The following is a 27,844-nucleotide window of genomic DNA, read 5'->3' as shown; positions in this document are numbered from 1 at the left end:
TGTATTAAATGTATTTTATGCACGCGTAGGTCAAATATTATGGAAATCTTCTGTCGTCTGTCGTCTGTCGTCTGATGTCCATCGTTCACTGCAAAGAGGAGTGCATTTCACTTTACCAGGACACGGAACGCCCGTGGCGACAGTGCTTGCATATTTTGTTAAATAGCTATCAAAATGTTCGTATACGGAGAGACGTTAGCACAAAGCCATAGTCAAAGCTAAAGCCAGAGTCGTGGCATGCCATGCCGATAGCATGTTAGCAATTCCCAACAAATTTCCAGAGCATCAAATGTCCATATATTTCAATATTACTACTTATATACATTTATATATGCATATATTTAACGTCATATGGCGCTATAAAGGCGTCAACAAAACATTATTCAAATCGATTTTTATTGAGCTTAAATGTTCGGTCAATTTCCGTTTGTAAACATTAATTTTTATGTCACATACACTTGCCGAGCGAAGCGAAAAAAAAAACTGCCCTTTATGTAAGCCAAGTTTCATAATTCGATTTATTTAACACTTAAAAAAAGGATTTAATTACATGCAATTAGAGTTTTTAATTTATATCAAATTATATTTTATTTAGCTGCATATATCAAATAATATAGTATGTTTTATTTAATTTCTGTATAGACCAATCAATTTTTATTTTTAATTGAAAAACAATATATATATAAATAAATATATAAATTGTTCTTTAAAATTGAATAACTAAATATGTATAAATATAATATATCTGAAAACATGTTGCAAAACACTTTTAACACTTTTTCCGTCTGTCGCAAATATCCTATTAATTTCATAATACCCAGTATGAAGGGCATAAATGGCAATACAAAAGATAATGAATAAAGATGACCTGTTGAATAAACATTCAGGTACGAGAATATTCTGCAAATATGCGCATTTGCAATAATAGTTTTGTTTTTTTAGCATTGAAAAAAGAATGGTAATGGAAGCAGAAACGGCCATTTCGCATTATCATTAATTGGATATTAATTAAATGTTCCGAAATGAAGAACAAAATGTTATGACTACTGACGACTTACCTCTCCTAGTATAGAGCACAAATATAGTATTTATTTTATATACTTTCTAGAATCCGCTACGCAAGTCTGAAGAAATACATTATAAATCCCATTTGCATTGGCTTCAGGATACCAAAAATCTCGATCCTTTAACTAACCCTCATATTTATGAATATTTGTTAATAATTGTATATTTTGTATATATTTATTTATTATCAGCTTGTTTTTTGTATATAAAACATTTAGGCTATTTAAAAATTCGCCACGTGATCATAATTAGGGGCTCTAAAACTCAATTGTATTGCATTGTATTGACTGCAAAGTATATACATTAATCAACGTTCTTACGTTGAATAATTGTTTATAATAGAGATAATGGAGTTTTGTTTGCATTTCAAATAAAAAAGTAAAGAAAACTAATTCTATTCATCGTCATCATCCTCATCCTCTTCATTGTCATCATCCTCATCCTCTTCATTATCATCATCATCATCCTCTTCATTATCATTATCATCATCCTCATCCTCCTCATTATCATTATCATCATCCTCATCCTCTTCATTATCAACCTCATCATCATCCTCATCCTCATCATCATCTCCATCATCGTCGCCGTCATCCTCATCATTATCTTTATTTTCTTCCTCTTCTTTGTCCTCTTTAACCTTTTCAGATTCCACATTTTTACGTGTCTTTTTGGCCAGCACAATGGAGTCCTCCGGTACGTTGCCCTTATTCTCATCGTCCTTTGCATCCTCAGCTTTGAGTGCATTTCGCTTCAGACGAAGTTCAGCCTTACGCTTAACCTGATCCTGCGTCAGCTTCACGAAATCAACATCCTTGGTGAGAGCAAATCTAGATAGCACTTCGTTTGCCTGCTTCTTCAACTTGAGCATCCGCTGCTCGCGTGGACCCACAACGTACGGCGCGTCCACGGGTGGGGCGCACAAGCTAATGTAGAGGGGCAGTGAAGAGGTTCCAACAATGTCGATTTTCAAATACATTGAACGTATGTTGGGTAGCCCACCAGGATACAGCTGCTGCAACTGTTTGACGACGCACAGCACATTCTCTGCCAGCTGCTGGCCGCTGTGCTCATGATTGCCGACTGGAATGGCTATTAGATCACCCTTCCGCAGCTGTCTGTAAGCAGTGCGGCAAAGACCACGCGATATCTCCTTGGGCAACTGATTGCTTTTGCTCAGACGCACGGAGTGCAACACATTACGTGGCTTCTGGGTGAACTACAGACGAAACGGGATCGTGATTAGAGCAGACGCAGAGCTTATTAGACCGCAATTGTTACTTACGTTGCCGAGGAAGGCGGTAGCCTGACCCGAGATGCGTCCATCGCAGAGCAAATAGTCATAGCTATTTAGGAACTTGCGCTTAGCTTCGAATGTAACCATGTCGTTGCGTAGCTGATTGAATGGCACAATCTTCAGGCGCTGCTCGATGCCAGCCTCACGGAACAAATCCTCGTAGTGCTGCACCGTCGGCTCATAGTCGAAGCGAGCTCCACGCTGCAAGTCGGTCACAATAACTGCGACATCATCATCCTTGCCCACTAGCGAGTGCTTCAGCGCCAACTTGACTATGCGCTTCGGGCAGCTGGGAATCTTATAGCTGGCCACCTGTAGAATATAGCGGTAATCGCTGAAGATGGGCTTCGACTTCAGTTTCTGCACCTCCTCGCGCACCTGGCTCATCAGCGCTGAGCACACCTTTTCCACATTTTTCTCGCAGACAATTTCATTAAACTTATCCTCATCAAACGATTTCACTTCATATTTCAGTTCCACAACTTTCGGTTTCTTTTGCTTTACGTCTTTTTGCTTCTTTGAAATCTTTCCTTTCTTGGCTTTCTTATTTGCCCCTATTTTATTGGCCAATTTAGTCTTAGTTTGATTCAAAACTTTCTTTGATGCTTTTGCATTTTTTGATACCTGCTTCTTGGCTTCGTCCTTTATGGCTGGGGCGACAGCCTGTTTAATTTGCTTTATCTTTTTCTTGTTTTTAGCCACTTCTGCTTTGGCCTTTTGCTTTACCTCCGATTTCAATACTGGCTCACTTGCAGTCCTCTCAATCTTTGCTATTTTAGCTTTCTTGGGAGCAGGTGCAGCCACTGCAGTAGCATCTGGAGCAACTTTTTTAATTGCTTTCGTGGGCACTGCAGGCGTATCCACTGGAGTAGCCTTTTTGCTTGTTTTTGTGGGCAAAGCAGGCGTATCCACTGGAGTAGCCTTTTTGCTTGTTTTTGTGGGCAAAGCAGGCGTATCCACTGGAGTAACCTTTTTGCTTATTTTTGTGGGCAAAGCAGGCGTATCTACTGGAGCAGCCTTTTTGCTTGTTTTTGTGGGCAAAGCAGGCGTAGCCACTGGAGCAGCCTTTTTGCTTGTTTTTGTGGGCAAAGCAATCGGCGATTTTGGAGGTGCAAGAACTAGGGGCCTCTTGGTCGACTTGGACTTCTGTGGGGGCTTTGCTTCTTCCAGCTTGGGCTCCACTGCGACTTTTGGGTTCTTTCGTTCAGAACTCTTCTGGACATCCGACTTTATTGCTGAAATCTTTTTACTGTCAACTTTAGTTTCGGCCGGTGCTAAGCCATTTGCTTTTGATGATTTCTTAATGGTTTTGTTTACTTTTTGTTTTTCTTTAATTACGCCATCACTTTTTGTGCTTTTCTTAAGAGTTTTCGGTTGTGGTTTTTGTACTTTCACCATGATTGCTTTTTATATTTAATAAAATTTACAATATACAAAACTCGCGAGCAACACGTGCAAGACCGCTTGAAATAATCGCAAGATGTATATTATCGATATCGACTGCGCAAATATCGCCGTGATTGTTTCGATAATTATAACAGTGCTGCAAAATGAGTTGGTTAAAGCGCGAAGATTTAAATTAGGAGCGCACTATTAAAAGAATCTCTACAAAAATTAGTTCAAAGATTACTAGAGAGAAACGAGGAACGTTGCCATATATAAATAGAATTACTCAACTGCTACATTTAAGGCTGCGGCTATCCTAAAAATATCCTACGTTTACTTTATTACACAAGCGGCTAATAATCATGTCCTTGGACAATGTTCACGCCCACGCAAACTTCAAAGTGGACGACGCATGGCATCTCCCATGGCGCCCCAATTTTAGTGTGCTCGCTAACCGCCATCCCAGCGGTAGCCGAGTGTGTGCGACGTTTGACGGCACGTGACCGCTGCTTAGAGCATGTTTTTTGACGTCACGAATGGGGAAACCAATATAATCTTCGCTTGACAAATATAATTCACATTTACAAGTTTCTTTCCTTATATGTATTTACAACTTGAGTTTTTTCGCATTGACTTTGGATGTGTCCTTTTTGGGACGCTTGCCGCCAGCAGTTGCGGACGTGGACAATGTTTTGTCCTGTAGCTTATTGAAGAATGCCTTGGAGGATTTCAATGCGCCTTGATCATTGCTGGCGGTAATCTATAAAAAAAGAATAATTTCAATTAATATAACAAATATAAATCAGAGATTCAGAGATACTAGCCTTTTGTACATTGCGACTCTTTGTAATTGATTTGAGAAGCTTAGCATTTGCTTCCCGCTGGGTCGGCGCCTTGCCCTCCTTGGCCCGTTGCTGCTCACGCATTTCTATAGCCGTATTAATGGCACGCTGCTTCTGCTTCTTCTTTCGCCGTTCACGATTCTTGTCGGTGCGTGTGCGTTCTGTCTTGCCCATCGGCGTGTGCTTGGGACCACGGAACACCTCCTCCGGAGCGAGCAATTTGGCATCGCTAACTGCCAGCGGGGCAACCTCTTCCATGTGGATGGCGGGCGTGTTGGTGACGATCTTGACTTCGGGTGCAACCGGCTTGGGTGTGAAGTGGAAATTGGAGAGTGCATCCAGCTTGAGGAAGAGTGTGTGCATTGCTCGCTTAATTTCTTGATGTTCCTTCGGCTCAGGAGCCGCACTATCTGCGTCATCGCGATTGGGGTCTAATTTGTCCAGTTCTTGCTGGTATTGCTGCTCGTAGATTTGTGCCAGGGACTGCTTCGACTTCTCCTGATCAAGCACAAGTTGCTTTCGGTATTCCTGCGGTGTATGCACCGGTCGCACCGTACGCACCACATCGTCAAAGGCTCTATCGCGGATGCGCTGCTTTATTATATCCTCGATGGTCTGATTTTGTTCATCTGTAATCGGAGCCGAAGGTCGAGTCGTTGAATCAAATTCGAGAATCTCCTCCAGCAGAGAGTTTTGTGGACGACTCGCGGCTTGCACTTCGCCTTTGAACTGCCACGGCTTCTCGCCAAGCACAATATCTTCATAGTCTCGAATGCGCTGCAGAAGTCTCGCCTCACGCAATTCATTTGACGACTGTGCTTGCATTTTGGATGATTCTGATTCCTCATCGTCATCTTCGTCCTCGTCCTCTGCCTTTTCATTCTTTGAGTGGTTCGATTCGGAGTCGGAATCGGTTGCAGGCTCCACTCCACTTTGTGCCACAAAGTCATGTTCATCGATTTCGCTTGCTAGATCACCATCAGGTTCCAACTCATCCTGTTTTTCCGGTTCTACCTCGTTATCCTCTTGATCATCTGGCTCACTGTCGCTTTCCTTGAAGAAATCTTTTTGTGTACCTCTCTTCTGGGATTCTGCCTGCAATTCATCGTCCATCTCGAAGAAATCGGCAAAGTTAGCATTAGCGCCAGCCTCGTCATCGTCCGAGTCATCGACAACTCCAAAATCTTCTGCAAAATGATTAATTGCTTCTATGTCCTCTACCGGCTTCTTGTTCTTTTGTTTTCGCATCTCTTTTGCATCTTCCTGCTCCAAAAACTGTGCCATTTCGTCCAGTTTGAAAAATTTATCATCTACCACAGAGCCTTTGCCTCTTTTGCTATATTTTGGCTTAACTTGCTTGGACTTTGACTTGGTCTTTCCTTTATTTTCATCGCCAGAATCCTCCAATTCAGATTCTTGTTCATCATCATTTTCGGTTACCTCTTTATCGCTATCTTGCTCATTTGGATCCTCTTCTTCATCCAGCTCGATGCCCAAATTCTGCTCCCCAATTGCTAAAAATTGAGCGGTTTGTTTTATAAGCTTTTCCAACATCAAATTGTTGCGTATTTCTAGCTGTTGCCAGATCTGTTCGTCGTCCATATCCTCCAACACAATTTCAGAGGGAATGTCTCCATTTTTATCCACATCGCTAGTGAGACAAACGTTGTATGTTTGCTTTATTAGCTGATGTATGGAATCTATTGATTCTGGCTGCGGCCTGCAACAAAAACAATTTCATATTAGCAACACGTGCACCGTTAAGGCTGAACTAAAACTTACTTTAGATAGCGATCCGGTTGTTTCACTAATTGTTCAAATCTGTTTGCTATTTCCACAAATGTATTTGTCTTGGATTTTTTCTTTGCCTTAACACTGCCTGCCATATTGAGACTGGGAACTCGAAATTAAATTAAATTAGGAAGAGCCTCAAATAAAATGCACAATACTACTCAAAATGGTTAAACATGCAAAATGAACCAACAAACAAACTTGAACTAGATGAACCCTTCGTTCGCTCAGCTGAACATGAACTATGAAATGAATAGGAAAATTTAAATACTGTGCAATCAGAAAAGTAAATTATGCCTCCTTCGAAATATATATTTTAATATTGAAATTAAATAAACGCAAATATACTCCTTTTTCTGAACGCATGTCCCCATAATTTTTATTGAGTAGGTTATCCATGTTAGATATCACATAAGGAACGAGCTAATTCTAACGGATTATATAATAATAATTAGTTACCTGCCATTTATTTAACAATGATATAAACAACAAATTAAATAAAAATTACCTATATATGTTTTTTATAAATTTATTGAAACTAGTTAACAGCAGCCAGTTCTTAATTTCGCACACCTGGAACAGTGTACTGTCTTTTATCGATAACAAACTACAAATAAATCTGTTGTCTCTAACAACCGAGACAGATGTTATTTTAAAAACACCGTCCACAAATATAGGAGCTACTTGAAAATTATTATGTTTCTAGTCTGAATAATAAAAACAATTTTCAGTCATGAACTCCAATTACTACAAACTACTTTTGCTGGGCGGCGCCGTGCGTTTATATTTCAGTCAAACGTCTTTAGCTCCGCTTATCGGGAATCGCGTTGAATTTGCCACTCCTTTAAATTCGTTTAAGCGCCGTAAGTACGCCGATATGCTGGAAAATATATATACACATGCATCTGTGAAAATGTATCTTTTCATTTTGCATTTTTTCAGTGCAAGAGGGCGTATTCCTGCTTCAGCAAGGTGTGGATCCATACAGCGGAGATTTGGTGCATGAGTCGCCACTGCTTTTGAAAGCCCTCTCAGGCATTTTGATAAACTATGCTCAAGTGCTCCCACTACTATATATATTGTTAGACTTGTGCACGGCCACGCTACTATGTTTGCTGGGCCATACGTTTGTGAAGCAAAAGCTGCAACAGCAAAAAGGAGAATGCGAAGAGTACGCAAAAGATACAGAAGAGCTACAGTATACCGATGAGGACAAATCCCACATACCGGAGCTGGTGCTATTGGCCTATCTATTCAATCCACTGACTATAATGAGCTGCATAGGACTGACCTCCACAGTGCTGAGCAATTTACTGCTTGCATTGATTCTATACTCAATGGTTAAGCGCCAGCTATTGATCTGCACCGTTCTGCTGGCCTTCGAGACAGTTCGCAATCTTTATCCATTTGTTCTGATTGCGCCGTTGATCTTACTCTTTGCTCGCCGTTCTGTCCCTATGGGCATCGCCATATTCATCATATTTGTTACCTCTTGCTTTGCTGTGGCTGGTGCGAATTTCTTGGTGATGAATAGCTGGAATTACCTAGATGGCACACTCGGATTTATGTAAGTGACTGAATTGAATTCGGTTAAAATTGGACAATTAATATATTCATTGCTCCTTTCAGCTTCTTCTTCCGTGATCTACAGCCCAATATTGGTCTATTCTGGTACTTCTTTACAGAGATGTTTGAGCATTTCCGCACCATGTTTCTGATTACATTCCAATTAAATGCCACCGTTTTGTATTTGGTTCCATTGTCCTTGAAGTTGCGCAAGGAGCCCCTGCTGCTGGCCACCGTGCTCATTGCGCTCATGGCGGTCTTTCGTGCATATCCTAGTCTAGGCGATGTTGGATTCTATTTGGCCTTATTGCCGCTGTGGCGTCGTTGCTGGAAGTGTGAGTAGAACTCGCATTTGGCACTCAATTGCAACCAAATCTTATTAAAATATCCTCGTTTCCCTCTAGTCATGGCCCATGGATTTGTCGTGTTTACTTTCTTTCTGATAACGCTGTCCATGATGGGCGCCTTTTGGCATTTGTGGATCTATGCCGGCTCTGCTAATGCCAATTTCTACTTTGGAGCCACCCTCGCTTTCAGCACGGGTCAAATATTCCTAATTACGGATTTGCTGTTCGCGCACGTGAAGCGCGAGTTCTGCCTCTACAATGGGCAGAAGATTATGATTGACGGGGAAGAGGCGCGTATATTACTAGAATAAGCCGTTTTTGAAGAATTCACCAATTAAAAGAATGAATTTATTCAACTAATATGTTTAATCATGAATTATTGTGTTGAGTATCCGGTTTTAGTCTTCCGGTTGAGGAATCTGTACAAATATAAAATACGCTTCTGCATATCCTTCCACTTGGTCGGACGGGCAATCGGGTACTTGGTTTTCTCCAGCAGTCGACGCTTGCGCAGCAGCACTTGGTACTCATTGCCCGAGACGCCACGCAGCCAGGATGGCACCGAGTAAAGCACACGGGTGGGATGAAGCCGGTCATTGCCCAGTATGTCTATGAAATCGTTTTGTCCAAACAGAGCACGTTTCTCTGACCAGGGATTCTTGGGCCTGTACACGGGCATGGGCAGCTTGTGTCCGTTATCGACATGCGGGAGCAGACCACCTTGAAAGATCTTCTCCTTGTAGCCATAGCGTCGCACTGTGGGACCGCGTGCCCGTCGCTCGGCATGCGAAAGCTGACGCACCGACGTAGAAGAGTTCAGCGCCAACGGCTTTGACTTCGCAGCGAGTTGACCAACGCCACACAGCTTCTGAAACGTGCCGACCAGCCAAGACATTATTGGTCTTCGTTTTAATTCACGATTAGGTAATTCTAAATAGTTAACTGTAAAGCTGATAGGCAGCAGCTGCTACAGCTGTTTCGACTCGTGAATATGTTATCGTTGGAACTATCGTAAGTGGGTTTTTATCCGGTGTGGCAACGCCGCAACGCTGTTGCATATTTCACGTCAGTGCGTAAATAAGTATTCGTTTACATTTTTTTCCCTTAAGCCTCGAATGCATTTTTGCACGTGCCAATGATTGCTGCCACCGCCGATTCATTCGAAATAGAAAAGGCCAAGCTGTGCCGCAAGATTGCGGAGCTGCAGGCAGCACTGAATGCGAAAGATCAGAAATTGCGTGAGCTTCAATTGGCAGCAGATAACTCGCTCGCGGAAGGTGAAGTGCAGTTCGCGCCAAGGGATCAATACACAGAGCTAAGCAACGATGATATAGCGCGCTACAGTCGACAGCTGATCCTAACTGATTTTGGTGTGAGTGGCCAACTGAAGCTCAAGAACAGCGCCGTGCTCATTGTGGGCTTGGGTGGCCTTGGCTGCCCAGCCGCGCAATATCTGGCCAGCGCGGGGTGCGGCAATCTTGGCCTTGTCGACTATGACGAAGTGGAGCCCAGCAATCTGCATCGTCAGACCCTGCACACGGTGTCGCGGTGTGGCATTTCGAAGGCGGAATCAGCTCGTATCGCATTACTGGAGCTGAATCCGCACTGCCGGATCATATGTTATTCGAATCTTCTGAACAGCTTCAATGCGATGCAGATCATCCCCGCATATGACGTGATTCTCGACTGCAGTGACAATGTGGCCACACGCTATCTACTGAACGATGCCTGCTCCATACTACAGAAGCCCCTGGTCTCGGGCAGCGCACTTAAAATGGACGGACAGCTAACGGTTTACTGCTATGGAGAGAATGGACCCTGCTATCGTTGCATTTATCCGGTGCCACCGCCGCCAGAGGCGGTCACCAATTGCGGCGATGGTGGCGTCCTGGGCGCTGTCACCGGCACCATAGGCGCCCTGCAAGCTATGGAGGCTATCAAAGTGATTGTCGGACTGGGCGAGGTTCTAGCCGGGCGCATGCTCATCTTTGACGGCAGCAGCTGCCAATTCCGCAATATCAAGATCCGAGGCAAGCGACCCAATTGTCATGTCTGCTCTTCCGAGCCACTGATCACCGGACTTATTGACTACGAGCTCTTCTGTGGCATGAATGCCAACGACAAGGACAACGCGTTGCAGTTGCTGGAGCCGGAGCAGCGCATCAACGTGCTGGACTACCATAAACTAGCGACCGAGAAGAAATCTCATTTATTACTGGACGTACGTCCGCCGGCGGAGTTCGAAATTTGTCAACTGCCCGGCGCCGTGAATGTTCCTTTGGCCCAGATTCTAGACGACAGCTACATCCAACGATTTGCCCAGCAGCTGGAGAGCAAAGAGTATCCCATATTTGTTGTTTGCCGGCGTGGAAATGATTCACAGATTGCCGTGCAGCATATGAAGACTCGTTTTCCCGATCATTCCGTACGCGACCTGGAGGATGGCATGCATGCTTGGACAAAGCTGGTAGACCAGAATTTTCCAATTTACTAGATCAAATAGTTTTCTTGTTACATAGTTACATATATATGTATTCTTAAAAAATAATAAAATAATAGTTATTTCCCTTAATTCTCCCAGACACAGATCTAAACCCAAGTTGTCCATTGAGACTAAAAAATAATTATTTAAGTCGATCGCTTTGATACATATTTTCTTCGTGTTCCACTGTATCACGCAATGTATGTATGTATGTAATTGCATTGACATGTAAACAAACAAGTATGTATGTATGTAATTGTAATATGTAAATAATTGCATTTTGTAAATTAGGATGTATGTATGTAATTGCATTATTATGTTAATAAATATGTATGTATGTAATTGCATTATGTAAATATCTGTATCAGCCTTAATGCAAATGAACACCCAATTCTATAATCTACCATGTATCATAAGACAATATGAAGCTATTTTTGTATACCCCAAGCTGAAACTGATAAAGCGAACTGTTATTTGAGTATATTTTCTATTTGCAACTGTGACAATTGATTAGAAGCCGTTAAACGAGTACGCGTGAAATATACAACAAAATTGTTTTAAATATAAAAAAAAATACAAAGGGGAAAGTATCGATACGCGACTTGAGAGTCTGTCTGTCTATGTAGCTGTGTTGTGGGTCTTTTAACAGTGCTTGTGTGCGAGAGATAGTGACCGAACGTGAGCATAGGCATAAACGCTGCACAATTTGTTGGCGGGCGTCCAGAAGTCGAATAGCATTAGCCCAGAGCTAGCTGCGAGCAGCTCATCACTAGCACACGTTCACAATACAGGTTCCCTGTCCTGTGAACTTATACTGCTTAACAGTGCTCTGTAATCGAAACAAGCAGCACTGTCTGAGTGCTCTAAAAATTCACAGTTAGTCTAGCACTGATAACGAACGGATCAGAGGAGAGATTAGACTGGTTGCAATGAGGAGTCTGCTAGTATATTGCTTGGTGGCCTTTGCACTTGTGCCGTGGGTGAGTGTTTGCAACAGTTATCAATTTACATCAGTATATATGTATATACATAAATCTATATGTTCAGCTGCCCTATGGAACTGCCTATGAGACTTGCTCCGCCTCGGCGCAGCAGGCTCATTGCTTTTTCGAGCAGGAGAATTCGAAGCTGCGTGAACGGTACCATGCCGAATATTCTGCTGCATTCACGTACAACACCAACGTGACGGAGGAGAACCGTCAGGCCATGATAGCGGTCTATGCTGAAGGCGCCAGGCAGAACAAATTATTGGCGCAGACTATTCGAGCGGCCAACTATGCCAAGTCGGAAGATGGAAACATTCGCAGGCAGGCGCGAATGCTGCAAGAGCTGGGTGCGGATGTACTCGAGCCCAATGACTATTTGGAGCTGAAGAACGCGATAAGCGCCATGCAATCCAATTATGCCACCACCACTGTTTGCTCCTACACGAATCGCACCAACTGCTCCTTGACGCTTGAGCCGCACATCCAAGAGCGTCTGTCCAACAGTCGCGATCCGGCCGAGCTGGCCTGGTATTGGCGCGAATGGTACGATAAGGCGGGGACACCAATGCGCGATAACTTTGCCAAATATGTGCGATTGACGCGCAAGGCAGCCAATCTGAATGGTAAGAGATGCGCGGTGCCTAATAGACCCAGATAACCCCTTGATCCCCGACACAATGTACACAATGCTCGTTTTGTAGGCTATCGCTCGTATGCCGATTACTGGGTCCACTTCTATGAAGATGCCACCTTTGAGAGCCAGCTAGACGCCACCTACAAGGCACTGCTGCCCTTCTACAGACAGATCCATGGCTATGTGAGGTACCGTCTGCGCCAGCATTATGGACCCGAGGTGGTGCCCGCTGAGGGCAACATTCCCATGCATCTGCTGGGCAACATGTGGGGGCAGTCGTGGAACGAGGTCATCGATCTGTTCACACCGTATCCGGAGAGGCCGTTTGTGGACGTCACATCGGAAATGGAGCGACAGGCATATAGCGTGCAGAAGCTGTTCGAGCTGGGCGACCAGTTCTTTCAATCGCTGGGCATGCGCGCTTTGCCCCCAACTTTCTGGAATCGAAGTGTGCTCACACGACCCGCAGATCGCGAAGTAGTGTGCCATGCCTCTGCCTGGGACTTTTATCAGGACAGCGATGTCCGCATCAAGATGTGCACCGAGGTGAACACCCATTACCTGTACGTGGTGCACCATGAGCTGGGCCACATTCAATACTATCTGCAATACGAGCAACAGCCCGCTGTTTATAGAGGAGCCCCCAATCCGGGCTTCCATGAGGCTGTGGGTGATGTCATTGCGCTGTCGGTAATGTCCGCCAAGCATCTGCAGAGCATCAACCTCACCAGCAACGGAACTCTAGACGAGGAGAGTCGCATCAATGAGCTGTTCAAGCGAGCGCTCTCCAAGATTGTCTTCCTGCCCTTTGGCTACACCATGGACAAGTATCGCTATGCTGTGTTCCGCGGCGAGCTGGACGAATCGCAATGGAACTGCGGCTTCTGGCAGATGCGTTCCGAGTTCGGTGGCGTCGAACCGCCAATGGCTCGCAGCGACAAGGACTTTGATCCTCCGGCCAAGTACCATATCGATGCCGATGTCGAGTATCTGCGCTACTTTGCAGCCCACATATTCCAATTCCAGTTCCACAAGGCTCTGTGCCGTCTAGCTGGACAGTATGCCCCTGGTGACAGTACTCGGACTCTGGACAATTGCGACATCTTTGGCAGCCGAAGGGCGGGCGATGCATTCAAGAAATTCTTGTCGGCTGGCAATTCGAGACACTGGAAGGAAGTCCTGGAGGAGTTTACGGGCGAAACTGAAATGGATCCAGCTGCACTACTCGAATACTTCGATCCACTCTATCAATGGCTCAAGCGGGAGAACAAGCGCTTAGGCGTTCCCTTAGGCTGGGAAGACACCAATAGTGAGTTACCTTTCTCTTCGGTCTCCGAAATTCTCTCATATAAAATATCTCTCATACTTTTCAGAAATCCCATCCAATTGCTGTGGCGCCTTTAGTACTTAACTCAGGGAATCTTCTTTTTGTACTCAATAAAATTAAGATAACTTTATGATCAAGTGTGAATTTTTATACCACCATGCACCAATTCGACATTATTTTTTATACTTATTGATTTTATAAACAGACACTCAAATAAAAAAGTCGAATTTCTCAGTATATTTATTGAATATGTAATAGCTGACTTCATTTTTCTTTTATCAGAAATTCGTCTTTTAATTTTCAATACTGAATTCCTAATCTCCCCAATCGGCTCGCACATTAATCATTACATTTGAAAAGTTCGTAACATAATAGGGGAACTCCCAAAGAGGAAGGTCAAATAATATGCCAAAATTTCATTGTAAATCAAATCTCATAAATATTTTATTAAAAATTACAAAACTTGATCTTATGAAATTTAAGTCTCGTTTATCTAAATTTTTGACAGTTCCAAAATTGAACCTATGCTAAAATTCTATATAAACATTCAAGATTCGCAATATTTTATAATATATTTAATTATTGAAAGTTTACACTTAACGAAATGACGAGATAAAATCCGAAATCAAGAAAAAACTCAAAATAGTTAAAATATTAAACTAGTATCTTTAAAATATTTTTGCTTTTCTGAAAGCCCAGGCCAAAGTGCTTAAAAGAATAAATAACTAAAATCATAATAATAATATTGTAACGCTACTTGAAAACTATTTTCATAAAATACAATTTGTTTAATGAAATTAAGAAAACAAATTCAATAAATATAATAGAACTTTTTATATAAAATACTATACATATAGAGATCATAGAAATTCTTGTAGTATTTAAAGTGATATTTATTGTTAAGATTTTCAAATTTGTTGGTTGTTTATTTATTATTTTCCATTACATTTTAACGATATTTGTTTCTCTCTTGTCACCAGGTTTCATACAAAAAGTCGTCAATTTATTATTACTACAACAAATTGCTACCCAAACACGCTTTCTGAAAATTCCATTTCTTTTTCCGGATTCCATATAAACGTTCAATAAATGCTTGGTATACGCCGTAGAGCATACTTTAAAGTTTATACATGTACGTTGTTGTATATACTAATGCATTAGAAAATTCATTGGGCAATGATCTGAGTGCAATGGCTGATGCATTAGCTTTAGAATATTTGAGATTTTGATTGAACTCCTTGAACACGATATTAGAGATGTTTCGGCAAAGGTATTTGAATTAGAGAAATATTACAAATTTTAAAAATTCATGAACTTAATTTTTACTGCTCACTAGATCAATAGATAAACGCTATAAACTATCCAATAAAAAGGAAAAGGGAATTTTTAATTTTTGTTCCTATATTTCTTTACTCTAGAAGCATATAACTCGATTTTTATTTTGGATAGATATTGTCGATCGTTCTCGTTAATGGGTGATATTTGAAGCGGCTCAGTCAGAGTTGAACAAGAATTAAAAAATAAACTGAAATTTCCTAAATTTTTACTGCCAATGAGCACCACAATCTATATATGTATATATAGATAGCATTGTATCTAGTTAATATTTTCTATTGTTTCTCTATTTATTACGTAAGAATTGTTTAATTAGTTTTGTTGCCCAGTAAGATAAATAGTTATGTGTATATATTATCTTTGTTCTGAAAAGCACCTACTCAATATTTTAGATCTCAGCTATTCGAAATCTATTGACGATTTTGGAACAATAATGCTTTTTTTTTTTTCTTTTTTGATTCGTTTCTTCGTCAAAGCTGGCCACAAGGACACTCAGGCGTTGGGATATTGGGGAATGGTAAATGGAATACGAATCGATATATTCAGGCACAATATCAAATACTTAATGCCTAAATTCAGAATATGTATCTTGAAAGAATGCCTATGGGGAAGAGTTCTATTCCAGTTTGGGATTATTAATTTCTAACATACTCGAGTGTCTCTATGTGAAGCAGATTAACATCTTTGTTTCAATTAACAATCTGCCTACGTTTTTCTCAGTAGAGAATAACAAAATAATATGCATATGGATACGATAGTTATAATAGTTTTGTTTTGTTTCTTTTTTTTTTTTTTGTTGACCAAGAGTTCAGTTTTTGGTTAATTCTAATGAGTGAGTATGCTTTTTTTATAGCGTTTTAGGTTTTAGAATAGATTCAAATAGTACAATAGGTAATTTAACAAAGTTTATGCTTGCTAACATTTTTTATGTGTTTTTTGTTTGTTTAAGAAATGCCCTCGTATTGTTTTTGTTTCGATGCTCAATGTTTCTATTTGAAAGCAGCAATTTATGATTTAGTTTTTTACGGCTAATATACAAATAGATTATATGTATATATATATATATATTTTTTTTTTTATAAATATGCGATATACGTAGTACTTATCGAAGGATTACATCCTTAACTATTTAAAGATTATTATTATTGAATACAATTTCGTTTCATTTTTTGTTTGTTTTGCTTTTCATTTCATTTTTGTTTTTTGTATTTTTTTTTTTGTTTTTTTGCAAAAATTTAACCATTCGAGATTGGTTAGCGATAAATATCCCAAGTCCAAGAACGAAATGGAACGAATGGCAAGCTTGGATGTGTGTGTGTGTGTGATATTATTTAAGGGGTATTTGTTTTGGGTGACTGTATGTGGATGCAGCTGCTGTCAGGCAAGATCACAAGTCGCATTCAGTTGCCCTTTCGAATGTTTTCCTAAATCTTAATTGACTTTCGGTTAAATGTGCAATTGACTTTTCAGAAATGTTTTGTTGCTTCTTTGTTTGTTGTTTGTGGTTTATTGTTTGTTGCTTTTTATTGGTATCTACGATCAACTGGCGTTCTTGGACCAGGCATTGCTTAGTCCAAGAACGGGTTTTGTCATACGGGCCTCTGATGCTGCGAACTCTGATGCAGCAGCTGCTGATGCTGTTGTTGTTGGTGGTGCTGCTGCTGCTGTGAGACACTGCTGATGCTGTGATTGCTGCTGCTGCTGCTGGCGCCGCCGCCTTTGGGCCGCGTGGGTGGCGGCGGAGGCGGGGCATGCCGCATGCGTTGCTGCAGTATGCGCGGCAACTGCGGATGCGCCTTGTGCTGGGCGGGCGGCGCAGGTGGGGGTGCGGATCGATGCTGATGATGATAGTGAGGCATCTGTTGTTGCTGCTGCTGCTGTTGCTGCTGATGATGGTGGTGCTTGCCCATAGAAGACGCTGCCGACGATGAGCCGGACGCCCCAGATGTGGAGCTGGTCGATGCATGCGATGTCGTCGAACCCGTCGCCAATTTGGTGGGCAAACTCCCGCTGGCCGCTGGCGAGGAGAGCGCAGCAATGCTTGCCGGTGGCACATTCAGCTTGGGCACAGCGAGCGGTGCATAGGAGCCGTCATCCTCGTCAGAGGACAGCGAGTTGGCATCGGATGGCGTGCGCGAGCGGGACGGCGGCGACAGCGCATCCTGTTCCTGCAGAAACACACGAAAGCCCTGAATGGATTCATTCAGCGCCCACAGCTGCGACAGCAGCGACAAGTCCAACTGCCGCAGTCCATACATCTCCCGGCGCAATATCGCCAGCTGGTTGTCAATGGTGCTGGAAGCGTTGCTGCTGCTGTTGGTGGGCGTGTGCTGCTGCTGCTGGGCGGTACTGCCACTCGCACTATGAGTGGACGATGCGCGACTGTGCACGCTCTCTCGATCGCTGAGCGACTCCTGGGTGGAGGATAGGCTGCCATGTCGCCCATGGCCATTATAATTGCGATTGCGCGCCGCCGACGAGGTGGATGGCCCCAGGTACAGATCGCCCGTTGCAGCGGTTAGAGCGGCAACAGATGTGGCCGACTGCAGCTGCAGCGGAGAGGAGGTGTGCGAGCGCAGCTGCGACTGCCCGTGCACCTGGCTCTGTGCGTGGCCGCTCGCCAAATCCGATCCAATGGTAGCAGCAGCGGCGCTCAGACTTTTTGGCAGTGGCGGCAGACCGATTAACGAGTGTTGCTGTTGTTGTTGCAGCTGCAGCTGACGTTGTTGTAGCTGTTGATCAGTGTTTTCCATCATTTTGCAAATATAAAACAAAAATCATAAAAGTTTGCTTTCGTTGTTCTTGCTCTCTGTGAATTTCGCTCTCTTTTACTCGTAATCTTTTTCTATTCGTTCTCGTACTCGTTTTTTCTTTCTTTGCTTTGCTTTTCGTGTTTCGGGCTTAGTTTGGCTTTTTCTTTTTAGTGTATATTGAATTTCCAGCTTTGGCGGCACATTGGACACTGTTTGTTCAACGGTTGCAAGTTCAGCCACTTGACAATGCAATGCATGTGAAAGCAATGGGAGCAAACACCCCACACCAGTGGGCAGTCGTCACCGGGCAGCGCACACTCGGGGCAAGTGCTCTCAAAGGACATGCGACAAATGCCACAATTCTCATCATTCGCTATCCAACGCCAAGATGCAACGCCCGTCCATGACTTGATTGTTACTTTCATTTTGCGCACATTTGCTTATCAGTTGAATGCTAATGCGGTTGCTCTTTAACAATGTTTGTATAATGCGTATTTCGTTAAAATACGATTCGTGAGTTTTCCGCAAAATATTGCTTTTTTTCTCCTACTACCTGAAAATAGGTCGACTGTAGTGATGTGTTTTTCGGTTTTTCTCTCTCTCTCACTCACTGTTGTCTCTGGTTTTTTTCTCTCGATAAATGAGATGAGATATTCGATTTAACAGCGGCCATGCTCTAAATGGCACTGTTAAGCTTATACTGAGATGTTATGAATTCGCCTTACATTAAAACATTACATTTATATATAATCGATTATTTATTATGAAATTTGTGTAAACTTTTCATATAAATTTTCATAACTTATATATTAATCTTTGCCATCAGTGATTATGAGTTTTCGTCACCATAACGCTACTCATTGTGAAAATTCTTAAAACATTTCATATGAATACCATTTTGAGCTGCTATGAGATCACCAATATTTAAATGTAACATTTGTATATTATCGATAGGCGATTTCAATTTTTCACCAACAAGGTTTTATTTATAATTATTATTATTTAAGCATTCAAATACCATTTACACATATTCAATCGGATAAAATGTAGAATATAATTTAATACTGTTATAAATTCACCAAAGATATGTGACGAGTTCATTTATTAATTAAAAAATTTAAAATCTCTTTCGATATGGTTGCCATAGAAAACGTTATGTTGGTGTTTTCTAAAAAATTATAAATACCGGTTATTTCATCTTGAATCTTTCTGAAAATCGGAACGTAATTAATTAGATTGTCTTTTTGATTGTTATTTATAAAAATTTACAATTAACATTTATTTCAGTAAAAAATATGTCAAAACAAAACTTCGGGAATTGGAAAAAGAGAGCGCGTAGTTTTGAATGTCTCTCAGGTTAAAATCGTCTGCGTTTAATGAACTGATATGCAATGAAATTTTTAGAATACTACAAGTAATTGAAAATTATCTAATCATACTTGTATATAAACACTTGTATTCATTATTTAAAAAGTGACTTTAAAAGTAAATTCTCTCTTTTATCAAGAGCACAATCTCCGATTATATACACATGTACATTCATACATACATACACCATTGTCTTACGGCTTGATCAAATTCAAGTCAAATCATTGATGATAAAGTCGTTCGCGTCGCCGTTGTATCGCGTTCAGTAAACCGACGAATGTTGAAGCTGACAAACGTGCGCGAAGCTTTTGCCGTTTACGTCTTGTGGTTCGTGTGAAGTTCGTCGTGTTATGTGGTTTTAGTTTATAACGTGAATAAAATAATACAAAAATTGTCCACAAAGTGTTTGCAAGAGTGGCATATAAATAAAGAAAATATACAAGTACGTAAGGCTGTGGCAAAAAAGCTTTCCAAGTGTGAGCTGTGCATGGGTGTGAGTGTGCGAGGAGCTGTTGAAAGCTTTACCAAAACGAAAGCAGTTCGGCAAGCAAACAAGTGAAGTAAAAGAGCCTTTACGAAGTGAACTCGACTCCTTATGTGTTACGTGGAGAGTGCAAGAGCCAAATGGAGAGTGAGAGGGGCTGGATAACCTGTAATTGCAAATAACTTACAAATCAACACGCTGCGCTGACCCTGAGCAGCTCGATTTCCCATCAGTTGGAAAATGAAAATTTGCAACGGATCACCAATTCCAGTGGAACAGCTAAGCATTGAGACCGTTAACTAACTCTTATAACCAGGCGAATCTTCTCAAGCAACTGGTTCCGGTTTTGTTTGCTTCTGCGAGTTTCTCGAATTCCCCAAATCGTTAACATACAGACAGTGTGTGTGTGTGTGTGTGGATGTGCATGTGCATATATGCATGCTAGCGGTATGAACACATTTAATTACACAGATGTGCGCTGGCAAGTTTTGTACATATGTATGTATATATGTACAGATATGCGTGTATGTTTATTTATGCGTGTTACAATATAAGAGAATATCAATTTATCATAATTTGAACTGAAATGTGATTTCAATTTGATATTCGCGAATTTATGTGTTGCTTGTCATGTGCCCTGGCCATAAAAGTCGCTAATAGGCGAGCAAATAAACAGATGCACTATTTGTAGAAGCGTGAGCTCTTATAAAGCATGGCCAATTACTATGGAGAAGCCGCTGGGTATTGTAATCACATCAAAAGCTGAGCAATATATAAATGTAATTGAAGGTATATTGGACAACTTTCGGTTTATAGATAAGACCTAAAGCCAATCGTTCAACGTCTGCTGACTTGGCCTCGACAAACGGACCTCATATCACACAAAGAACTTTTCAGACACTTACGAGGCAATCAGGTGGCCTATCTAAAAGCTGATAAATAGAAGAGAGCTAAAGCACTAGAAAATTGTTTTGACTCAAATATGAAAGCAAAATGCTTAGCAAGATCATATTTATTCAAGGAAGTAATTCCCATGTTAATGTGAATTAAATCACTCAAATGTATTTTACACAAATGACGCATTCATCATCAATCAATATTCTATATATGTATATTCTATACAAGTAAAAACAAAAATGACGGAACTCAAATCAAAAACATATTTATGAAATTCTTGGGAATATATATTCTCAATGTTCCGACATAATAGATATATGGGTGTATAAATACAATTCAAGATCTTGATAGGAATTGCTAATTGATGCACATATATATTCTCAATGTATCTTTATAATAGATAAAAAATTAAACATATTTTCATACATTCATGTTTCACTTACCGACAGATAATAGTATCTGAGCTCTCGCTTGAAGCTGTTTAGTTTCCAAAGTTCCTCCCCCCGCATATCTTGGGAACCTGTCTACATTTATAGCTGACAAATACGCAATGTAGTTTTCATGTTTAATTGCCTTTGTTGTCAAATACCTGAAAAACAATTCTCTCACGTATATTACTCGTGCGTAGACTAATGTACTCAATACTCAATCTCTGACTGACTCAAGCTACAGCTGCTTGTTGTTTCATATGAAGTCAAGGCGAACTGTTTTACTCTAGACGTTGATACAAGATTTTTAGCTCGAAAGAGAATGAATTGAATTTCTAATTGGAGAATAATTCATTTTATTTGAATAATCACAGAGTTAAGTAACGAGGAAGAAACATAGCTAAAAACCATTTTATGAATTTGTAAGCAAAGTCAACTGAATAGAATGCATATAAATATTAAATTAATATGTATAGTATATATAATATACATATATAATATAAACTCTATATTTAAAATTTAAAATTTGTTTCCGATTTAAGGAAATTAAATTTGATTTAGAATCTAGCTCAACTCATAGCAATTTGATTAACTACAGTGAAGCTTACCTATGCCACTCGTATAATAATTGGATATTTTCTGATTACTTATGCACTGTCGTAATCAAATTTTTAGGTTCTACGAAAACGTTTATCAACATAGATAAACGAAGGAGCAAGTTTTACAGTATACTCTAGCTAAAACTGACTATACAAAAGTCCACCGCTCAATAGAATACTCACTTTTAACTATATTCTGCTCAAATTTACGGCTATTTAAACTTATACATAATTTAAATGAAAGGCCTTAGTTCCGATTGGCAAGGTCGTGCATAAAAAACTTGTTTCAATCTTAACTAATAAAACTGATATATTCTCCACTGTGTGCACTATACGAAATCCAATTACGTTAAATGATCTGATTTACGAGGCAATGAAAAGAGTTATTGATCTTTTAATGCAAAAGAACCTTTTCATACTTGTTCATCATGGGAGAAAAGTATATTGGTTTTATGTACGATCGTTGCAGAATGGAATACTTTATGGAATATTTCATAAAATAAATGATAGGATTATATATAAAATGTGTGATGAAAATATAATTTTATGACATAGTTTATGGAGTAGTTTTGGAACATCAATGGAAATTTTATTTTATTTTTGTTTTCTTCGAAAATGTTATTAAACATATTACTACATTTTTATTTAATGTATTTTTTTCTAAACTTTATTGATAACAATTATGTGCATAGCGATGGAATATTTATTTTAAAAAACCTTCTCAAATATAAAACTTATTTTAAAGAAAATCTGAAAGCCTAATATTTCATTTGTGTTTGAGCTAGGAGTACGAAGCTTTGCTCAGTATACTTGAACGCCTCTACAAATATAGCTACATACATATAAAATATATGGTTCGCTGCTTATAAGTAGAGCGGCTGAACGAGTATTATTCAGTTGATTGAGTTGACTGGAATGTTTTTACTTGTTGTAAATTGAGATCTGAAGCGTTTGCTGTCTCAACGGTCTAATAGACATCTACGATTAGATCTGTTCGAGCTCAGATGGTGATTATATACTACATAGGTATAAATATATACAGATTCATGAAAGTGGAGTCACGACTGTGAGGGCCATATATGATGCCAAGAACTTCGCTCCCTTTAGCTTTCTGACATTTCAAGGTCGAGTTTTGAAGTGCGCACAACTCACTTTGTTTTAAGCAATTAGTGAACAATTTACCTTTGAACGATTCACCTTCTTTTTTTTTTTTTTTTGAAGAAACGAAAATATTTGTGAGACTTAATTTGAGAATGAATTAAAAATATATGTAAAGATAATATTACTTGTAGAAAATATATATGTAAAAAATTTATTTATGAGCATCGTAAAACATAATCTATTTTACTTACTTTGGCATTTATTGCATAGTAATTTACTAAAAAATTTACTATTCTATACATTTTTAATAGGATATTTATCATATCATATTTATTTTAATGATTAAGATGTGTCCATAGAGTTAAAAAGAGATCTAAAAAATAAATGATAATAAAAATTTCTGCAAACAATGAACGAGTGCTAAGTAGCCGGGTAACTCCCCTTTTTAAAGGAGCTTACAAAAATGACGAGAGGATCCATTAAATCTGTTGTTTATATTTTGTATTCTCAACTTAAGTCTGAAAGTTATTGAACTGACCTTGTCGGTGTAAAGGCAGCTGAAATGTTCTTAATGGAGTTTTACTTTAGTATTTCATAAAAAGTTGCTTATCTGATTGCAGCTCTGGGCTAATATTACGCCTCAGTCGACCGATGCGTAGTGAGAGGTTTTTTCTTCTATTTATACATATATTATTATACATTATTAATAGTATATTACTTCATATATTAACAATAGTCAGTGAATCTCTCTCCTACTCTCTCACTCTCTGCCTTCCTCTGTATATTTGACTTAATTGTTGTCGTGCCAATATGCAGGTGTTTACAAGTGAGTTCAAAAAATTACACGTAAAAACAATCGGTAACTACATCGATCCGCAACTTCAATATTTGCCTAGGTCGAAGTTGGCTTTTGGCCAACCCACTTAAATGCTAATTGCATGTAACTCGCTTCGCTTTGGGGCCCATCCAGAATGCTATTCAGGCCAGTTTCGCCCGGTGTCAATAACCGTTTGCACGTTCGGCATTCATGGTTGAACCACAACTACATACAACTACAACCAGACCAGACCTGCGCGTGCACTGGCCCCGATTTTGGCTTTGACAGTTCAAAATCAAGTGGTTTTTGTTTTCGTATACCCTAAACCCATTCAAAATGGTTAAAACGAGTGTTATGTATTCGTGCAAATGTATGCAACGGGTGGAATAATTCATGGCTAATACCAATTGGTACTTATATCCTTATATATTATATTCTTGATCCGGGTCATTAGACGAATCGCTATCTGAGAGAAACTTTATGATCTCGGTTTATAAAAATGGTAAATAAAATATCGATATATTTAATACGTATACTCGAATATTTCATTGAATTTTCTTATCTATATAAAGACACCCCACTTTTTACATTCTCAATCATAATGAATACACAGATTGTAAATATTTTTTATATTAAATTATTTTCCCTCAAAATTTAATTGAGAGTCAAGTAAAATTATTTATCCTTTGGTGATAAATATGATAATAAATATTTTCTTAACAGAATTTCACATATGTAGCTCCCTCATATTCGAAATTTATTTCAGTTTGCAGCAATACCAGGGTATTTCATAGTCGAGCATGCTCAACTGGAGTGCGCCTGTGCTTGTGCAAAAAGTGATCGAGTGATCATGCGATCGAGTTTGAGTGCAATCGAGTTTCGCTTATATCAGTAGCTCGAATGTGAAAAACCTTTTTGTCGTCGCAGTTTCTACAAGTTGTCAGTAATATCAAGTGCTTTGATATATGTTATATGCACAAGGATTTCGACATGCGTGCAACGTTATTTTGTAAGTCAACAAACGCTTTCGATCAATCAATATTGTCTCACTGAATTTTCTTTAGCAACCAAATCCCAATTTACGTATTCCAGATTTCAGAGTAATTAGCTCAAAATCGTTGATCGTTTATTTGTCGTTAAAAGAAATCAACACACGCGCGGGCATTTTTATTGATCTAACCAATTAGTGAACTGACTGTAATGGGCTTCTCAAATATTTTCAAGTCGTGGTTGGTTATATGGATTTGTCACTTCTTAGCGGTTTGTGTACAAAAGTAATGTCGCTTTTATTGCTCTATTTCGAAAATGTCAAAGGGATATGGAAATTCTCGGAATCATATTTCGATTATTACTAATAACAATATAAATGTAAATCAAGGAGTAGTAGGAAGACTAATCAAAGAGTATAGATAAAGATGTTTTATAAAGAGACATGTTTGTATTTGCAGTGCAAATTTATTTTTACAGTATGATTATCAAACATTGATTTCAATTATTATTGACAAATTTAATATGATTAGCTGTGATTATATGATTATAAATATATTTCAGGTTGATTGATATCTTTTTTTTCACTTTCTATTAATATAATTTCCCAATCATTTATTTATATTTTAATAAAATAAAAAATATGTACAATATAGTATATTAATTATTTTATTATTATTTACTAGCTGGAAGCCTTACTTTATTTCAAACTACTGAGGCTCAGTCAACGACAGTAGTATAATACATAATATATTTGATATATGACTGTATAAATATACATATATACATATATATAATGTATTATAAATATTTCTATAAGAGCAAATGTGTCTCGATTTTAGTTTATTGCAAAGATGTGGGGAATTTTCCAGTGTGAAAACTTAGATAATTTTTTTATGAGTACCATTCACATTTTATAATACTTGTTTGATAAAAACCTTAATAAATACTAAACAAGAGTAAGTGAGTCGTTAGGAGTAGCTAGAAGATACCCTACAAAGAAAATAAATAAATATAATTTATTTAAAAGAATATATTTCAAGTTTCCAACCAAAGAAATATTTTCGTTGAAATTTAACAATGTAATTTATCTACGAAACTAAAGCAAAATAAACAAGCAATAACAGTAATACATTCCTTTTAATTCCTACACGAAGTTAGTATTATATCATTATATTATTTTAATATGTTTTTGTATATTATATAGAAAACAGTTACAGTTATTATTTATATAAGAAAAATAATGTAGTATATTTATTGTATTCCAATGTTCATCTGAATATTTTTGTTGCTTTGAGCTTTACGGAATCCACAGCATCGCGTGTTTTGGTTGAGTGACTTTTTGTTATGTGTGCATATTTTGTGCTTTTTGTTGTCAGTTTCATAGATTGCACGCCAAAGTAAAGCGAGTATATTGGTTTGTCAAGCTATCATGCAATTTAAGGCCTAAAACCTACACCTTATAAGATCACAAAACGTTGAATTTAGATCTGTCTTAAGTTCTGAGTTATCTCATTACAATAACTTCATTGCAATAATCCCAATATAGAAAACAGAGTATTACGCAGTCAGTTCTACTTGACTTTCATGTTCTAACTCGTTTATAATTTTTTTATTTTTTTATTTAACTTTTTCTTTCTTCTCTGTCGTTGTTATTGCGCGGAAGTTTTTTCAAAACTCGCTTTCGATCCGCTTGGTCGGTTTTCCCTTTGCTGTTTAATTTTCTGATCGCATCGGAATACGAAATATGAAAAAATGTCGGAGACAAAAAGCCAGTAGAACGATTATTTCGCTTTGAAATCGGACAAGCTTCAATTAAATAATGAACAATGCAATTAGATGCATGCTTAGTTGATCAACAGTCCCATGATAAGAAAGTCGTTTAGAGCTGACTAAGAAATACTCTGTTCACTGCATTTGATTCTGGAAATTTCTAGAGATAAAAAAAATGTAGTTCTTAAATAAATTTAAGGATTCCAAAATTTCTTGATCGTATTTTTACCATTTCCATATGCTTCATACATGTATTTGGATGCTTGCCTTGTCGATTGGGTGCAGGGTATCTCTTAGTCGACTACCTTTTCTAGTCATCTCCAAATTATATAATCAAAGCTGCTTGGAATGCGATGTACGTTCAACTGTGTAAGCGTTACGAGCACAAATCTGCAGCGACTACAAATGTGACTACTTTTCATTTCAAAAATAACTAAAGTTGCTGCAATAGGAAATGATCGACTAGCAGATACCCAATGCATATAAAAGGAGTTGACGAAAATTAAATATAAACTAAGAAACCCTTATATACAGATATAAATATTTTAATTAAAATTGCTAGGAAACTGTAGATATTCGTTTTAAAAACTTGGGCTATTGTAGTGGCGCTGGAATAGAGAAAAAAGGAAGCAGCCTAAAAGTAGGCAATCCGCTGAGCTTGGAGTGGCTTAGAAAATTTGATCACGCGATCACGAATGTGGCAATCCCAAATCTGGATCAATAACAGGAGAAATTGTCACTCTCACCTAGGCCATAAAAAAACTGTTCCCAAGCGATGACTTGCCGCTTCATGGGATCGGCCATATTTTCCTCTTTCTTTTTCCGATCCCAACCACCGACTGAAAAGGTTGTTGCTAAATCACGCTGTGAATAGTGAAAAGGGACTTTGAAACTTAAAGAAAAAAAAAGTTTTTTTAAATTCAAGTGCTATTTCTTTTGTGCAAGTGCCAAACTATTCGGTAAGAAGAAAGTAGTGGCATTTCCAAAGGGCAGAACATATGCCTAAAATAATCTCGCACAAACCTCTTTGCAGGTTTGGCACCCAGCAAAAATTTTAATTTTTTTTTGCCAAAGTGCTATTGCGGCGCACAACTAAATCTTTACATCGGCGCACAACTAAATCTTTACATCGGCGCACAACCAAATCTTTGCATCGGCGCACAACCAAATCTTTGCATCGGCGCACAACTAAATCTTTGCATCGGCGCACAACTAAATCTTTGCATCTGCGCACAACTAAATCTTTGCATCGGCGCACAACTAAATCTTTGCATCTGCGCACAACCAAATATCAGCAGTGCTGCAGAATACCGCATCATACATATATCTCCGCACCTGCACCTGTTGCACAATAATCATTGCCTTTTTTATTTAAGAAGTCCCACTTTTGGCGAATATTGATGTACTAATTTGTATTATAGGCACCGAGTTCATTTTTTTTTTCTTTTTTTATTTCACCATGAATATAATATAATAGTTAAATAGTAGAATAATTTAAATATAACTTTAGTCATTAAGTTTAACCTCCTCCCGATGAATATTTTCCCCATTCGTAGTTTATGCATTATATTTTTTTTGCAGT

At 39.0% G+C, this 27,844-nt stretch overlaps 8 protein-coding genes and 1 long non-coding RNA gene across 10 annotated transcripts; 4 read left to right on the top strand and 5 right to left on the bottom strand.

Moving 5' to 3' along the window:
• Window positions 1–1,223: 1,223 nt before the first annotated feature.
• On the bottom strand, window positions 1,224–3,858 carry LOC108609575 (uncharacterized). Its single transcript, XM_089465606.1, has 2 exons — window positions 2,348–3,858; window positions 1,224–2,281 (listed from the first exon to the last, which is right to left on the bottom strand). Exons 1-2 carry the CDS (start codon window positions 3,755–3,757, stop codon window positions 1,460–1,462), a joined length of 2,232 nt encoding a protein of 743 aa, XP_089321732.1. The 5' UTR covers window positions 3,758–3,858; the 3' UTR covers window positions 1,224–1,459.
• Window positions 3,859–4,301: 443 nt separating this feature from the next.
• LOC108611130 (U3 small nucleolar ribonucleoprotein MPP10) lies at window positions 4,302–6,604 on the bottom strand. The gene is made up of 3 exons (XM_018003605.2): window positions 6,370–6,604; window positions 4,570–6,307; window positions 4,302–4,505 (listed from the first exon to the last, which is right to left on the bottom strand). Exons 1-3 carry the CDS (start codon window positions 6,471–6,473, stop codon window positions 4,353–4,355), a joined length of 1,995 nt encoding a protein of 664 aa, XP_017859094.1. The 5' UTR covers window positions 6,474–6,604; the 3' UTR covers window positions 4,302–4,352.
• A 286-nt stretch (window positions 6,605–6,890) lies between these two features.
• Window positions 6,891–8,651, top strand: PIG-U (phosphatidylinositol glycan anchor biosynthesis class U). The gene is made up of 4 exons (XM_018003608.2): window positions 6,891–7,241; window positions 7,321–7,945; window positions 8,008–8,279; window positions 8,349–8,651. Exons 1-4 carry the CDS (start codon window positions 7,112–7,114, stop codon window positions 8,600–8,602), a joined length of 1,281 nt encoding a protein of 426 aa, XP_017859097.1. The 5' UTR covers window positions 6,891–7,111; the 3' UTR covers window positions 8,603–8,651.
• Window positions 8,618–9,300, bottom strand: mRpL51 (mitochondrial ribosomal protein L51). Its single transcript, XM_018003611.2, has one exon. It carries the CDS (start codon window positions 9,184–9,186, stop codon window positions 8,668–8,670), a length of 519 nt encoding a protein of 172 aa, XP_017859100.1. The 5' UTR covers window positions 9,187–9,300; the 3' UTR covers window positions 8,618–8,667.
• Window positions 9,301–9,304: 4 nt separating this feature from the next.
• Uba4 (Ubiquitin-like activating enzyme 4) lies at window positions 9,305–10,863 on the top strand. Its single transcript, XM_018003607.2, has one exon. It carries the CDS (start codon window positions 9,427–9,429, stop codon window positions 10,783–10,785), a length of 1,359 nt encoding a protein of 452 aa, XP_017859096.1. The 5' UTR covers window positions 9,305–9,426; the 3' UTR covers window positions 10,786–10,863.
• Window positions 10,864–11,611: 748 nt separating this feature from the next.
• On the top strand, window positions 11,612–13,857 carry Acer (Angiotensin-converting enzyme-related). The gene is made up of 4 exons (XM_018003606.2): window positions 11,612–11,753; window positions 11,821–12,382; window positions 12,461–13,702; window positions 13,767–13,857. The coding sequence occupies exons 1-4, from the start codon at window positions 11,703–11,705 to the stop codon at window positions 13,802–13,804; spliced, it is 1,893 nt and encodes a 630-aa protein (XP_017859095.1). The 5' UTR covers window positions 11,612–11,702; the 3' UTR covers window positions 13,805–13,857.
• A 1,965-nt stretch (window positions 13,858–15,822) lies between these two features.
• Window positions 15,823–17,811, bottom strand: lmgB (lemming B). The gene has a single exon (XM_018003610.2). The coding sequence runs from the start codon at window positions 17,809–17,811 to the stop codon at window positions 16,645–16,647; it is 1,167 nt and encodes a 388-aa protein (XP_017859099.1). The 3' UTR covers window positions 15,823–16,644.
• A 164-nt stretch (window positions 17,812–17,975) lies between these two features.
• Window positions 17,976–18,564, bottom strand: lmgA (anaphase promoting complex subunit lemming A). The gene is made up of 2 exons (XM_089465610.1): window positions 18,420–18,564; window positions 17,976–18,361 (listed from the first exon to the last, which is right to left on the bottom strand). Exon 2 carries the CDS (start codon window positions 18,231–18,233, stop codon window positions 17,976–17,978), a length of 258 nt encoding a protein of 85 aa, XP_089321736.1. The 5' UTR covers window positions 18,234–18,361; window positions 18,420–18,564.
• A 1,550-nt stretch (window positions 18,565–20,114) lies between these two features.
• On the top strand, window positions 20,115–27,834 carry LOC149269960 (uncharacterized). 2 transcript variants are annotated; one of them, XR_016269467.1, is made up of 3 exons: window positions 20,115–24,004; window positions 24,269–24,511; window positions 24,595–27,834. It is a non-coding gene; the product is annotated as an uncharacterized LOC149269960 (long non-coding RNA). The 2 variants fall into 2 exon arrangements; XR_016269466.1 differs by having other exon boundaries at window positions 24,567–27,834.
• The last annotated feature ends 10 nt before the right edge of the window (window positions 27,835–27,844 follow it).

The sequence above is a fragment of the Drosophila arizonae genome, chromosome 3 (assembly GCF_054131065.1).
Source record: "Drosophila arizonae isolate 15081-1271.41 chromosome 3, UAZ_ARI_1.0, whole genome shotgun sequence".
NCBI classification, from domain to species: Eukaryota; Metazoa; Arthropoda; class Insecta; order Diptera; family Drosophilidae; genus Drosophila; species Drosophila arizonae.
This window is presented reverse-complemented; position numbering and strand designations above follow the sequence as displayed.

Excerpts from the sequence above, each read along its gene's own strand:
- LOC108609575 (XM_089465606.1), bottom strand. The coding sequence starts at position 3,757 with ATGGTGAAAGTACAAAAACCACAACCGAAAACTCTTAAGAAAAGCACA. Across the intron at positions 2,282-2,347 it reads CTACCGCCTTCCTCGGCAAC|TTCACCCAGAAGCCACGTAA; the intron begins GTAAGTAACAAT and ends TTTCGTCTGTAG.
- LOC108611130 (XM_018003605.2), bottom strand. The coding sequence starts at position 6,473 with ATGGCAGGCAGTGTTAAGGCAAAGAAAAAATCCAAGACAAATACATTT. Across the intron at positions 6,308-6,369 it reads CAACCGGATCGCTATCTAAA|GCCGCAGCCAGAATCAATAG; the intron begins GTAAGTTTTAGT and ends TTTTTGTTGCAG. Across the intron at positions 4,506-4,569 it reads AGAGTCGCAATGTACAAAAG|ATTACCGCCAGCAATGATCA; the intron begins GCTAGTATCTCT and ends CTTTTTTTATAG.
- PIG-U (XM_018003608.2), top strand. The coding sequence starts at position 7,112 with ATGAACTCCAATTACTACAAACTACTTTTGCTGGGCGGCGCCGTGCGT. Across the intron at positions 7,946-8,007 it reads GATGGCACACTCGGATTTAT|CTTCTTCTTCCGTGATCTAC; the intron begins GTAAGTGACTGA and ends TGCTCCTTTCAG. Across the intron at positions 8,280-8,348 it reads GTGGCGTCGTTGCTGGAAGT|TCATGGCCCATGGATTTGTC; the intron begins GTGAGTAGAACT and ends GTTTCCCTCTAG.
- mRpL51 (XM_018003611.2), bottom strand. The coding sequence starts at position 9,186 with ATGTCTTGGCTGGTCGGCACGTTTCAGAAGCTGTGTGGCGTTGGTCAA.
- Uba4 (XM_018003607.2), top strand. The coding sequence starts at position 9,427 with ATGATTGCTGCCACCGCCGATTCATTCGAAATAGAAAAGGCCAAGCTG.
- Acer (XM_018003606.2), top strand. The coding sequence starts at position 11,703 with ATGAGGAGTCTGCTAGTATATTGCTTGGTGGCCTTTGCACTTGTGCCG. Across the intron at positions 11,754-11,820 it reads CCTTTGCACTTGTGCCGTGG|CTGCCCTATGGAACTGCCTA; the intron begins GTGAGTGTTTGC and ends CTATATGTTCAG. Across the intron at positions 12,383-12,460 it reads CAAGGCAGCCAATCTGAATG|GCTATCGCTCGTATGCCGAT; the intron begins GTAAGAGATGCG and ends CTCGTTTTGTAG.
- lmgB (XM_018003610.2), bottom strand. The coding sequence starts at position 17,811 with ATGATGGAAAACACTGATCAACAGCTACAACAACGTCAGCTGCAGCTG.
- lmgA (XM_089465610.1), bottom strand. The coding sequence starts at position 18,233 with ATGAAAGTAACAATCAAGTCATGGACGGGCGTTGCATCTTGGCGTTGG.